Here is a 13,360-nt window from a genome sequence, read left to right on the forward strand (position 1 = left end):
ATATTGTCATTGGAACCACTAGCAATTAGATTATGTCAATTAAATGTGCTTGGAGGTAGACCCTTGTCCTGGAGCAGTGGAAAATGGCTCCCTGGTAGGGACCAGGGAGCATCTGCCCCAGGGGGTGGAGCACAGGAGGAGACAGAGGCTAGGATGAGCTTCACCACTGGAAGCCCGAGGTCTCCCCAGGTGAAGCCCATAGGGACCCAGGCCGCTTGGACTTAGGTGGACCTCGCAGGGTCTCCTGGAGAGGTAGTAGAGAGGCATGCCCACGATCAGCAAGGGAACGCTGTCGGACTTTACGCTGTTGGCCTGGAGAGGCAAGGCAGGCCCAAACAGCGTAGGCGATGACAAGGCAAGGGACAGAACCAGAATCAGGAGATGTAGTCAATGGTAGCTAAGGTCAGAATCCGAGGATCAATCCGAGGAGTAGTCAACAAGGCAGAGGTCAGATTCCAGAGATCAAACGAGGTCAGAAGGCAGGCAGAGGTCAGGTTGCAGGCAGCAGACAGGAAGGTCAAGGAAGAGGCCGAGGTCAGTACCAGAGAAACAGTCCGAAGGTACTACCTGGGAAGACAAAGAGACAGATGCAGGAACAGGAGGACGCTGGAACCAGTAGGACACTGGAACAAGGCTGGAACAGTAGGATCCTGGAACAAGACTGTGAACGTGGAGGCAAACTAACACACAATACAATGCCGACCCGATTGCCAAGGCAAGGAAGTACAGGCAGGGACTTCCTTATATTGTTCCATCAATCAGGATGCGCTGTGGAGCTAGGACCCGCCCCTGGCCCTACAAGAGGCTGGGCGGTCCGCGCGCACGTAGGGGCATGGCCGACACCACTGGAGACGCTGTACTCTGGCGTGAGGCTTGGTGCGCAGTGGAAGGCCGGGCGACCACCGCCGCAGGACGCTGAGGCCTAGCAGAGCTCGTGGCTGCTGCTGGGGAGGCCGACCCATGACCTGCAGAGGAGCTAGCAAGGTGAGCAGGCCCGTGCGCAGGCCGGATGCGGTCGGGGCGCACAACAACCTGTGAGGAATAAAATTTTAAAATTGAGTATGTTTGCTGATGACATGCTCCTTTTTGTGGGAAATCTTAAGCATAATATAGCTTCAGTTATGGAAGAGATTTCAATGTTTGGAACATATTCAGGATTAAAAATTAATTTTCATAAATCTCAAGCTTTTCCACTACACCTTTTGAAGAAAGTTGTATGGCATTCAGTATTTCCATTTTCTTGGGCAACTGAGCCATTAAAACATTTAGGCATTCAATTCACATATTCTTATAAGAAATTATACCATCTAAATTTTTTTATGAGAATGGAATGCATAGGAAAATTAATGCAAATATGGAGGAATCTTCCTTTATCATTAATGGGTCGTGTGCCCTGGTTAAGATGATAATATTACTAAATAACTAGCTGTTAATGTTAAATATAATGTTGCCCCAATTTATCATAAATTTTTCACTGTTTAAAATATTTAAATCTTTATTTTATAATCAACTAGATAAATTATTTTTTTTTCAACATTTTGTAAACATTTTTTAAATTGGGGAAAAAAAGACCTCAGAGCTGGCAAAGTGTCTGGTAAACACAGATACTCGTGAGCCAGTAATTTCAGTCACTGGTCTTTTTCATCTCCTTTTTCATTTTTTTAAAACACTGTTGTTTTTCTTTGTGTTGAAAAATTATTTATGCATGTTGCAAGCCAGCTCTATCTTTGTGGCATTACTTTATCTGGTATCCAACAGTTCAGTATGAGCAGCTTTATTTAAATCGCAACAGCTTATATTTAACCTAAAAGCCCGACTGATTCTTTAAAGTAGAGCATACTCCATGAATTCGAGTTTCAGAACAAAATTATCTCATGTGTTAGAAAATTCTGAAACATTCCCAACATCTTGAAAAGAACTGGCACTTATCTGACAACTTGTTTCAGGTTTTCACTTTTTCAAAACAAGTGTGTGCCGACATAGACATGTTTGATCTTTGTCAGTCACCGCCAACGTTAATGTTTCGCAAGATGCTGCATCAGGGCGGATTTTGTAATATAACACAGACTGCATCATTTATCTTCTTATACATAACACATTTAAATGTTTCACAAACTTCTGTCGGTTTTACTCACACTGCTCTCTCGACCTTATATCTTGATGTTCATGCCCAATTAAAACATTTAAATGGCTACTTCTTTTTAAACTATACCCTCTCTTGAAATGTGACCAATCACAAAACACATACTGATGTGTAATGACGTTCTGACATAGAAGTTTAAAGGGCTGTTATTGCTACTTAATCAGAAAAACAAAAGGAAACATCCATGCTTGCCAACATAATGACATCAGATTTTAAACGTCCATTGCTTTATCTTTAGAATCCCCTTGAATTCTCTCAAAGTGGTATCTAATGGATCAGACTTTTCCATTCTATTTTGCTATTGAGACCATCGGGCTCTTCTGAAAACAATTTGAAAATCCATTCTTGTTCTCTTCAGTAGAGTTGTTTCTCACGATTACCTCCTCGTAACATTCATTTTAATATGATCCAATGCAAACCAACGTAATTCTTGAATTCTATGATTTTCTCTGATGCAGTGCTCAACCATACGTGCTGTTACCTTCTTGTTTCTCAAAAACTTTTGCATTCACTGATGTGGGATTTCAATGATCTAGTGGTTTGACCCACGTAAATTTTCTTGCACTGACAAACAATGATGTAAATTACAAAGTTCATCTGACATGTGGTGAAATGTTTGAATTTATATGTGTATCCCGTACGAGAACATGTGTATTCCTTTAGCTCCATGGTTTGATCGCAAATTTTACAGTGGCCACACTTGTAATGACTTTGTAGCATTTTTCCTTCAAGAGTTCTCATACCGTCAGTTGTATCATATAATGGGGATGGACAAAGAATTTCTTTCAAATTCTTCCCTCTGGAAAAAGCAGCTCTAAACTCTAGTTCCCTCCAATCCTGGGATCATTTGAATAAGAGACCAATGGTTCCTCATGCTGTTAGTTATTTTGCGGGACATCGATGAGTATCTGGTAACACAAGTGACTGTTGTAGCATCTTCTGATTTTAGATGTGGGGTCAATAATGCATCTCTGTTGTAATATAAGGCTCTTTTAAAGCCAGTACGGATGCATTTTTTTTGGATAACCCCTTTGTTTCAGATCTTGTATTAATTGTGCTGATTGTTGTCTGTAGACATCAATTTCTGAGCAATTTCTCTTGTACCTTAAAAATTGAGAGAAGGGTAAGCTTTCTTTAAAGGAAACGGATGTGTGATGTTATAATGTAGCATGGTGTTTCTGTCGGTACTTTTTTTGAACACACTAGTTGTTATTTCTCCCGAAGTTATTTTCTTCAATAATATATCTAAAAAAGAGATTTCACCAAAATTGCAAGTCATGGTAAATTGAATTCTTTCATCACAGGTGTTAACCCATTTTTCGAATGATAACAACTCAACTTCATTACCGCTCCAAAGGATGAACATGTCATCGATATATCTCTTGTATAAATTAATTCTGGAAAAGAATGGCATGCCAGCAGGCTGTGGTGCACACAAATTGTGCCTGCCCAGAGGCAGGCACAAAAGGTAAAATAAATTTGGGGAGGGTTAGAGTAGGGCTAGGGGGAGGAAAGGTTAGGGGAAGGGGTGGGAAGGTCAGGTTAGGGGGAAGGGAATTTCCCTTCTAGGCCGCTCCAATTTCAGAGCAGCCTGGGAGGGAACGGGGGAAGGCAGTGCGGCTCAGCGCGCGCAAGGTGCACAATTGTGCACCCCCTTGTGCGCATCGACCCCTGATTTTATAACTTGCACGCCCCTGCACACGAAGGTCATGGGCCATCCGCACATGCACTTGTGGGTGTTGAAGCATGCACATGCACTGGATTTTAACAGTACAAGTTACTCCTCTAGCGAGGATCAAGATGAGACATGCCTACTGGCACCTGAAAAGCAATTGGAATCAGCACATCCAATCACTCAATCACAATATACCAATAACAGAGAAACTACTACACTCTCTAAAGCAGTAGAAAAAAGAATTTGGTTCTGGGACAAGGCATTCATCCTTTAAAAATATAGAATATATTGATAATGGATGCTTCAAACCAGGGATGGGGAGCACATATTGACGCTATATGCACATAAGGAGACTGGACAAAATAGAAATCAGCTCGACATGATTACTCAGCAAAGACACTTTGCAATACCTCTTCAACCTTTGGGGAACACCCGCCAAAGATCTCTTCACATTACCATTCAATCACAAACTACCACAATACTGTTCCAAGAGACCAACCCCTCAGGTACTAGCGAATGATGCATTTATCATACCATGGAGCGAAATCCTGCTATATGCGTTCTCACCATTTCCCTTAACAATAAGAACAGTTCTCAAATTAAGGAAAGGCAAGGGAACAATGATTCTAATAGCTCTATTTTGGCCTCATCAAAATTGGCTTCCATGGTTACATAGACTTACATTGCTCCACCTATCAGGTTATAGAGGTATGCATCCGTTTTCCACGTATTTGTAATCCGCAACTGTTAAATACGTGGGGAGGCGAAACACATCGCGACTCCCCACGTATTAAACAGATTTCTGTTTTATTCGGCCTCCTAAATAAAAATTTAAACCCCCCACCCTCCTGACACCCCCCCCCCAATACTTACCAAAACTCCCTGGTGGTCCAGCAGCGAGTCCAGAAGCCATCCCTGCATTCTCACACCCACGTTTGCCGGTTTCATCATGACGCCGATAGCCTGTCACAGGGGCTACCGGTGCTATTGGTCAGTCCCTGTCACATGGTCACCGGCGCCATCTTGTGCTCCTACCATGTGACAGGGGCTGACCAATGGCACCGGTAGCCCCTGTGACATAGTATGGGCAAAGGCTATGGGCGCCATTTTGAGTCCTGGCATCGGACGGCAGGTCGCTCCGGGACCCCCATTGGACCCACAGGGACTTTTGGCCAGCTTGGGGGGGCCTCCTGACCCCCACAAGACTTGCCAAAAGTCCAGCGGGGGTCCGGGAGCGACCTCGTGCATGCCGGCCATCCGATGTGTGACTATGTGTGACATAGTGAGGGCAAAGGCGATCGGCGCCATTTTGAGTATTGGCATCGGACGGCATATTTGTAATCGTGGTGAGTCAAAAAGTGCAATTTCTAGTGGTAGGTTGACGTTGGTTTTGAGTAGTTTCATCTGTAGGTTTTTTTTTGTGATTAGCATTAGACCTCCTCCTTTCTTTTTTGGTCGTGGGATAGAGAACATTCTGTAGTTGGGGTTCTTTATTTGGTTGATTAGGACAGTGTTGGTGTTTTTTATCCAAGTTTCCATTATGGCTATGAAATCTGGTTTGTGATAGTCGAGTAGATCGGATATGACTGGTATTTTTTTGGCTATGGATTGTGCATTGAATAGTAGGAATGATAATGCTATGTAGTTGCTGCAGGACTTGGTGTTGATTCAGGTGATGTTTTCTTGCTGGTAGTTTGAAGCTTTCTTTGCTTCTTTTTTTTTTTGTGTTACTTTCCGTTGTTTTTCAGTATGTTCATTCTCTCTTGTTTCCTTTGTAGGTCGTTGTTGGGTTTTTTTATTGAGTAAGTGTGACTCGAGTTGGGTGTTGTCTGTTGGTTGGGTGCTTGCCATTTCTTGTTTCTGTGTGTTGCCTTTGTGATCTTTCCTGGGGTTGTAGCAACTAAGTTTAAGGGAGTTGCACGAAGGGGGCACACAAAGGGGCATGCCCCTTTGGTCGCGCTCCTTCGTGTGCGCGATGCCCAGCGCCATATCAGAGAGCCAGGTTTAAAGGGCTCTCCATCGCACCTTGATGACATTGCGATGGCGTGAGTGTGCCGGCGTCGGGTTGCAGACTGGCTGCTCACCTTTCCCTGTTGGGGGCTCCTGCCCCACGGGAAACGCTCCAGTGATGGGGCTCCTGCCCCAAAGATCTTTCGTGGGGCTCCTGCCCCGAAGTTGAGCGATGGCGCGGTGAGGCTCCTTCCCTGGTGCTGGTGAGTTGCGGTGCCTGCCCCGGCAGTGTTATTTGGGCTCCTGCCTGGCCTGGTGGTGGTGCTCCACTGAGAATTAGATCTAAAATTGCTCCCTCTCTCGTCGGTTCCAGAACCAATTGCTCCATAAAACGGTCATTTATTCCATCCAGGAACTTCATCTTTCTAGCATGTCCCGATGATATATTTACCCAGTCAATATTGGGGTAATTTAAATCTCCCATTATTACTGCGCTACCAATTTGGTTAGCTTCCCTAATTTCTCTTAGCATTTCACTGTCTGTCTCGCCATCTTGACCAAATGGACAGTAATATACTCCTCCTATTACTTTACTCTTCCCCAACACACAAGGGATTTCTACCCATAAAGATTTGATTGTGCATTTAGTCTCATGCAGGATGTTTATCCTGTTGGACTCTATGCCGTCCCGGACATAAAGCACCACACCACCTCCTGGATGCTCCTCTCTGTCATTGCGATATAATTTATACCCCAGAATAGCACTGTCCCATTTGTTATCCTACTTCCACCATGTCTCTGAGATGCCAATTAAGTCTATGTCATCATTCACTGCTATACATTCTAATTCTCCCATTTTACTTCTTAGACTTCTGGTATTAGCATACAAACATTTCAAAGTGTGCTTTTTGTTTGTATTTTCATTCTGCTTTTTAATTGATAGGGATAAATTAGAATTTTTTTTAGCTCAGATGAGTTTTCAGTTACAGGCACTTGGACTACTTTTCTTATTATTGTAACCTCACTGTTGGGATGTCCTAATTCCAATGCGTCATTAGTATCCCCCTTTGAAGATACCTCCATCCGAACCATGAGCTGCTGAGCATGGTGGGCTTGTCCTATGCGGTTGTGCCTTTCTACCAACTGTATTGTCAGAAGGACTAGATGGAGCTGCTGCAGCTGGTCATAGTTCGGATCAGATTAAACCCATTAAAGACAGAGTCATTAAGGTCGCCTTTAATCCAGATGTGTGCATAAATCATGAGTATCCTTGTCCCCGTTCCTCCCCCTGAGTTAAAATGTGTGCATAGTCTATGCAAAAGCCTAAGGGGTAGCTTTTAATAGTTGCACGCACGCGTCCATGTGCGCGTGCTTCCCGGCATGCGCACATGGATGCGCCGATTTTATAACATGCGCATTCATTATATAAAATCGAAGGGCCACACGCATGTGTGCGCCACATTTTGTAATCCGTGTGCGCAAGGGGGGGAGGATTTTTGCAAACCTCACACGGCAACGCATTTTGGCCTTCCCCATTTCCCTCCCAGTCCGCTCCAATTAAGGAGCGGACTGGAAGGGAATTTCCCTACCCTAACCTCCCTTCCCCTTCCTCTGTCCTCCCCAACCCCTAAATCAAAATGTATTCATTTTTTTACCTTTGTTGCTCAACTTACTTCAGCTGGCCAGCGCTCGAGGCTCCAGGACAGCAAACAATGGCGCTGTCCCGGCCCGCTCCGCTCCCTGCCCCACCCTTCCCCACCCTGCCCCTTCCAAGAGGCCTGGCACTTGAGCACGTACCGGCCTTTACGTTCGTGGCCGGGCCTCTTGGAAGATTCACCCGGCGCATGTAAGGCCTGAATTTACGTGCGCAGGGCATTTAAAATCTGCCCGCAAACGCACTTTTTAACTCTAGTTTATATGCACATTTTTTATGTTTTTGTGGGATTTGTATTAGCATATCATTTGCTTACTGCATCGGAGTTGCATTTTTGTGCATGCTTTAAGAAACTATGCACTGAATTTCAGCACACAATCTTAAAACATGGTTTATTACATAAGCCTGGAAGATAGTTGCAGAATACTTGGCATGTTCTGAAACCTACAATACAACCTTGGAGAGATGCCTGAATCCTAATCTACTTGCGAAAAGAGAGAACGAGATTGTAAGGCTGCTCCAGCCACTTCCTCTTGTCAGATTTAATAGTGTATGATGTCAAAATGTAGTCCTCATGCTAAAGAGGCCTCTTCAGTATGCTAACCTTGCTTTGTAAAGATGAATTTCCTCTAAATTAAGTGGATTTCATCTCTTTGGCATCTGTGATATAGGTTGAGATGTTAAGAGAATTCATGAGATTGAAATAAAAGCATTTTTATACAGATAATGGCAGCACAATTGACAGGCACAAAATTTTGCCCTTCTCTTTCTCTCATCTTCCATGTCTCATCTTGTCAACAGATTGCAGGGCTTCCCAATGATACACTATCTGTAGAGAATGGAATGATTACACAGTATTCCCAGCGTTGGCCACATTTCATAGATCCCCAGGGACAAGCCAACAAATGGATAAAGAACATGGTAAGGACTCCTGTTTTTCTCTGAAGGTGAAGTAGCCCATCTACCTCTTGCTTTCTCATATAATTAGAACAAAAGATTTCCAGTTATACTTTTCTTTGAGTTGAGATTTTCCAAAATGTATGAATCCATCTTTATTCCTTTTGTCCATCCAGGAATTATCTAGTGATCAGAGCATGTGACTGGGTGTCAGATTGCAGGATTTTAATCCTGCCTCTGGCCTAGATTTTCTAACACCGCAGAGCTCTATGAATTTGGTGAGGGCGAGGGGGCAAAGCGGGGAGCGGGCCTGCGAAAGCCGGCAGTGATCGCACCACCGCAGTGCCATCGCTGCCGGCTTTCGCAAACCAATAGCACCCTGACGCTGCCCCGACTCCTCCCCTTCCGGTGCGGGCTCTTCCCCGATCTAGGTATCACACGTGAAAAGTCCCTTTTCGCGTATGATCCCTTTAGAAAATGTCCCCCTCTGTCAGACTTTTCTGTGTAGCCATGTTTAAGTTGTATGATGATCTAACTGTAATGTTATGTTACATTTCTAAACTGTTTTTCTCAAAATTTAACCCAAAGTGATTTAAAGCACAGAATAATACAGTAAATTTAAGGGTAATTTTCAAAAGGAGTTACATATGTAAATGTAACTTCTGTTGTAGCAATTTTCAAAAGCCATTTACTTGAATAAAGTTCACTTTTGCAAGTAAATCCTGTGGACAATTCAATGGCATATATTTAGCATTTTTCAAAAGCCCACTTAATCGAGTAAAGTGCATTTACTTGAGTAAACCCAATTTTACTCAAGTCAATGCTTTTTAAAATCAGTCCCACAGTAAATACATAATACTAGAAATATATCATTGGTAATACTTAAATGCATCCTTCTGTTTTTTTCAGAAGCTATATGCATTGGGGCCGATTTTAAATTTTGTGTGCACAGGGTACATTTGTGCGCGCTACCCGGCGCGCACAAATGTAAACCCGCGCGCATGCTTCTGAGCGCATGTTATAAAATCTGGGATCGGCGAGCGCAAGGGGATGCACACTTGTGCACCCTGCGTGCGCCGAGCCCTAGGGGAGGCCCGATGGCTTTCCCCGTTCCCTCCAAGGCCGCCCCGAAATCGGAGCGGCCTTGGAAGGAACTTTTTTTTTGGTCCCCCCCACCTTTCCCTCCCTTTCCCTATCTAACCCACCCCCTAGCCCTACCTAAATTCCTCCCCCACCTTGTTCCGTAGAGTTACGCCTGCCTCTGGCAGGCATAACTTGCAAACGCCGGCTTGTTGCCGGCGCGCCAGGCCCCAACACAGGCCACTGTGTCAGGGCACTCGGCCATGCCCCCGGACCGCCGCTACGCCCCCCGGACCACGGCGCCCGCCCCCGAACCGCCCATTTTTTGAAGCCCCGGGACATACGCGCGTCCCCAGGATATACGCGCGTAACCCTTTGAAAATCTACCCCATTGTGCAAGTATTAGAGAATTTGCATGTTTATTTGCATGTGTGATTCTAGGCACCTTTGATTATAAAGAGATCAGTTTTCAAAGTGATCTAGCCAGCCAATAAATAACTTAGCCATCTAGATCAAAGCCTTGAAAATTGAACTGGGCAAACCAGCTAAATTTAGGTACTTAAATTTTACTAAGAGGATAACTTTATCTGGACAAATTTGTAGATTCTGGGGGAGAAACTTAGGTGGCTAGCACTGATGTTCAATGCCAACTGCCTAACTTAGCTGGCCAAATCTAAGCACTACTACAGCAGGCCTAAATCTGGCCAACCAGAGCTCAGAAGCTCCTCTTCCACACACACAGCCCGACTGAAAAACCTTCCTTTTCCTAGCATGTAGCAGATGGACTCATTACAAATGGGTATAGTGTGCTCGTGCTAGCAGTTGGAGACGGATCTGACGTCAGCACATAGTACATATACCCCTGCAGGAAGTGCAGGCGCTCAGTAATTTCCGTCTCCAAAGCAGTTTGGAGCTACCTTACACTCACTGAGCGTTTTTTCCAAATTCTAACGACTAAATTCTTAGAAGAATCCTACCTGAAGACTAGCCCCGCACTCCTGCGGTGATACCCTCGGGTCCCTCCCCCAGTTGAGTTTCCCGAGGTGATTTCCGTGGTCCCTCGGAGGTAAGAGCCTCGGTCCGGTGGCTGGATCGCGGCAGGGACCTAGCCCCCGAGTGAGAAGGGCTCGGGCACGTCATAGAGGCAGCCTCGGTCCCGATCCATTCGCGGTGAGGACTTGGCCCCCGAGCGAGATGAGATCGGGCGCGGCTTAGAGGCAGCGGGTGCACTTCCTCGAGCGCGGCGGTGACGGTACTCACCCTCTCCCCCCGCAGCCGGAGACCGCCTGGGTCGCAGCCGGGAAGCGCCGAAGATCAGGTAAGGCGTACATCTTTACTTTACCGGTCTCCGAAGAGCGAGGATTAGCGGGGTCTGCCTACTTGGCAGCCTGCCAAGGAGGTCGCCATTTTGCCTGCCTGCTCGCCGTCGCCATCTGCCCTGGTTCGCCGCCTAGATCAAGCGTTCAGACTAAGCGCACAGGCATCGGGCGCGTATGTTAGGCGCCCGAAAGTAATTGGGCGCACATTGATAGGCGCAAGTTCCTAGGCGCACGTTCATAGATGCACAGTGATAGGCGCACGCTGATAGGCGCACATTTGATAGGCGCACGTTCATAGGCACACATTGATTGGCGCATATTGAAAGGCGCATACTTTCGGCTGAGAGCACCGGAGCATACAGATAACAGACGCGATGGAGCGAATGAGAGCCCATGCGTCCGCAGAGCCGGCACCTCCAGAATCAGGCATAAGAGCTCTAGACCTCTGCTCAGCATGCCACCTCAGAGCCACACAGAGCGAGGAAGCAGACTCCCTATGTGCCCAATGTGAGGAGGCCCTGGGAGTTCCAGGCCAGGGCCGGTCCCAGCCCAGATTAACTGCCAGTTCCTCAGGGAACACCCCGAACCTAGCAGGCCGCGGTGAGTAGCCAGGGAACCCTACAGGCCTGGTGCCCCTACGGCTAGAGCCTGCTTCGCTCTCCTGGGTGGAATTATTCAAGGGGATTCACGCCTTTGTCAAGATGCAGTCTGATCCCCGAACGGACCCATATGTACCGGAGGACCCTGCCCCTGGACCCTCAAGACCTAGGCACGGCCACCCGCCACCGGGAAGCCCCACTTATGGGGACTCAGATTCCTCTGAGGAAGACGGCGAGCCCCCCGAGGAGGGAGAACTTCCCTCGGGGATAGAGCCGTATCGAACCATGAGACGCTTCTTTCTTAAGGAGGATCTTCCAGACCTGGTCTCTCAATGCCTGTCGGAGCTGGCTATCCCGGGCCCAGGCACCCCAGGGGAGCCTAGAATGAACCTCCTGCTAGAGGGCCTGCGTCAAACGGCTCACCATTTTCCCCTCCTACAAGCAGCACAGCAGCTAATTGATCTGGAGTGGAATGCGCCGGAGGCCTCATTCAAAGGGGGTCGGGCCTTGTCTAGCATGTACCCCCTGGACCCGGCAACCAAGGAGCTGCTGGCGTGCCCCAAGGTTGACGCCATAGTTTGCGCAATTGTAAAGCGCACCACCATTCCAGTGGAGGGAGGGGCGGCCCTCAAGGATGCACATGACCGGCGCCTGGACGCCATTCTGAAACAAGCCTTTGAGGTGGCAGCCATGTCCCTACGAATAGCGACCTGCTGCACCGTGGTGACGCGTTCCTGTTTATCACAAGCCAGGAACAACACCCCGGGAGAAGAAATGGAATCAGCTCTCTTGTTCCTCACTGACGCTGCCTCCGACCTAGTCCGCACGGCAGCCAAGGGAGTGTCGTCCTCAGTGGCAGCCAGGAGACAGCTCTGGCTACGAAATTGGTCGGCCGACTCCTCCTCCAAGACGCGCCTTACAAGAATGCCCTTTAAGAGATCCCTCCTGTTTGGCAGCGACCTCGAGAAACTGGCTAACAAATGGGGCGCCTCTCCATTACCCCGTCTACCAGAAGACAAGTCAAGGAGGAACCAGCGCCCTGTTCCTAGGCCATCCAGAGGGAGAAGCTCTCAACGCTTCAACCCCTACAAGACTCGCTACCAAGCGCCTCATTCTCAGACCAGGAACCAGTCCTTTTGGACCAGGCACAACAAGAGGGGAACCGGCTCGGGTTCGGGTCCTGGCCACACCCCACAATGAGAATCAGCCGACCCATCTGGGGGAAGAAGCCATAGGGGGCAAGCTAACCCTATTCTACCGCAGATGGGCCGAGATTACGTCGGACCAGTGGATCCTCGCCATCATCCGAGAAGGGTATTACCTGGACTTCCTTCGTCTCCCTCCGGACAAGTTTGTGGAATCTCCTTGTCCACCCCTCAAGACGGTGGCACTGGAAGCTACCTTGGGGAGGCTCCTGTCCCTAAAAGCCATAATCCCAGTGCCTGCATGGGAGATAAATTCTGGGCATTACTCCATTTATTTCATAGTACCCAAGAAGGGGGGCACCTTCAGACCCGTCCTGGACCTCAAGTCAGTCAACCGGCACTTAAGGGTCCCTGGATTTCGCATGGAAACTGTGCGGTCAGTTCGAAGTGCAATACAGCCAGGGGAGTATCTCACATCCCTGGATCTGTCGGAGGCCTATTTGCATATCCCAATCCATCGGGATCACCAGCGCTACTTACGCATCAAAGTCCTGAAACAGCACTTTCAGTTCCGGGCTTTACCCTTCGGGTTAGCCACCACACCGCGGACCTTTACCAAGGTAATAGTAGTGGTGGCGGCGTCACTCAGGAAGGAAGGAATTCTCATCCATCCCTACCTAGACGATTGGCTGATCAGGGCAAAGTCACTGGAGGAGAGCCACCGGGCAACCAACAGAGTTATATCTCTTCTGGAAAGCCTAGGATGGGTAGTCAACACAAACAAGAGCTCTCTACAGCCTTCGCAGTCGCTGGAATACCTAGGAGTCTGATTCGACACCCAGGAAGACAAAGTCAGCCTGACCTCCAAGAGGAGATCAAAACTCCGGAATAGTTTACA

At 47.4% G+C, this 13,360-nt stretch overlaps 1 protein-coding gene across 2 annotated transcripts in view; it reads left to right on the forward strand.

Annotated features, from left to right (window-relative positions):
* Nucleotides 1-13,360, forward strand: part of DNAH1 (dynein axonemal heavy chain 1) — a 1,058,897-nt gene that overhangs the window by 848,161 nt on the left and 197,376 nt on the right. For both annotated transcript variants that reach the window (XM_029599497.1, XM_029599496.1), the window contains exon 60: nt 8,224-8,343. In XM_029599497.1, coding sequence (XP_029455357.1) covers nt 8,224-8,343 — 120 coding nt within the window. The remainder of the gene's footprint in view (nt 1-8,223; nt 8,344-13,360) is intronic.

The sequence above is a fragment of the Rhinatrema bivittatum genome, chromosome 4, assembly GCF_901001135.1.
Source record: "Rhinatrema bivittatum chromosome 4, aRhiBiv1.1, whole genome shotgun sequence".
Classification (NCBI taxonomy): domain Eukaryota; kingdom Metazoa; phylum Chordata; class Amphibia; order Gymnophiona; family Rhinatrematidae; genus Rhinatrema; species Rhinatrema bivittatum.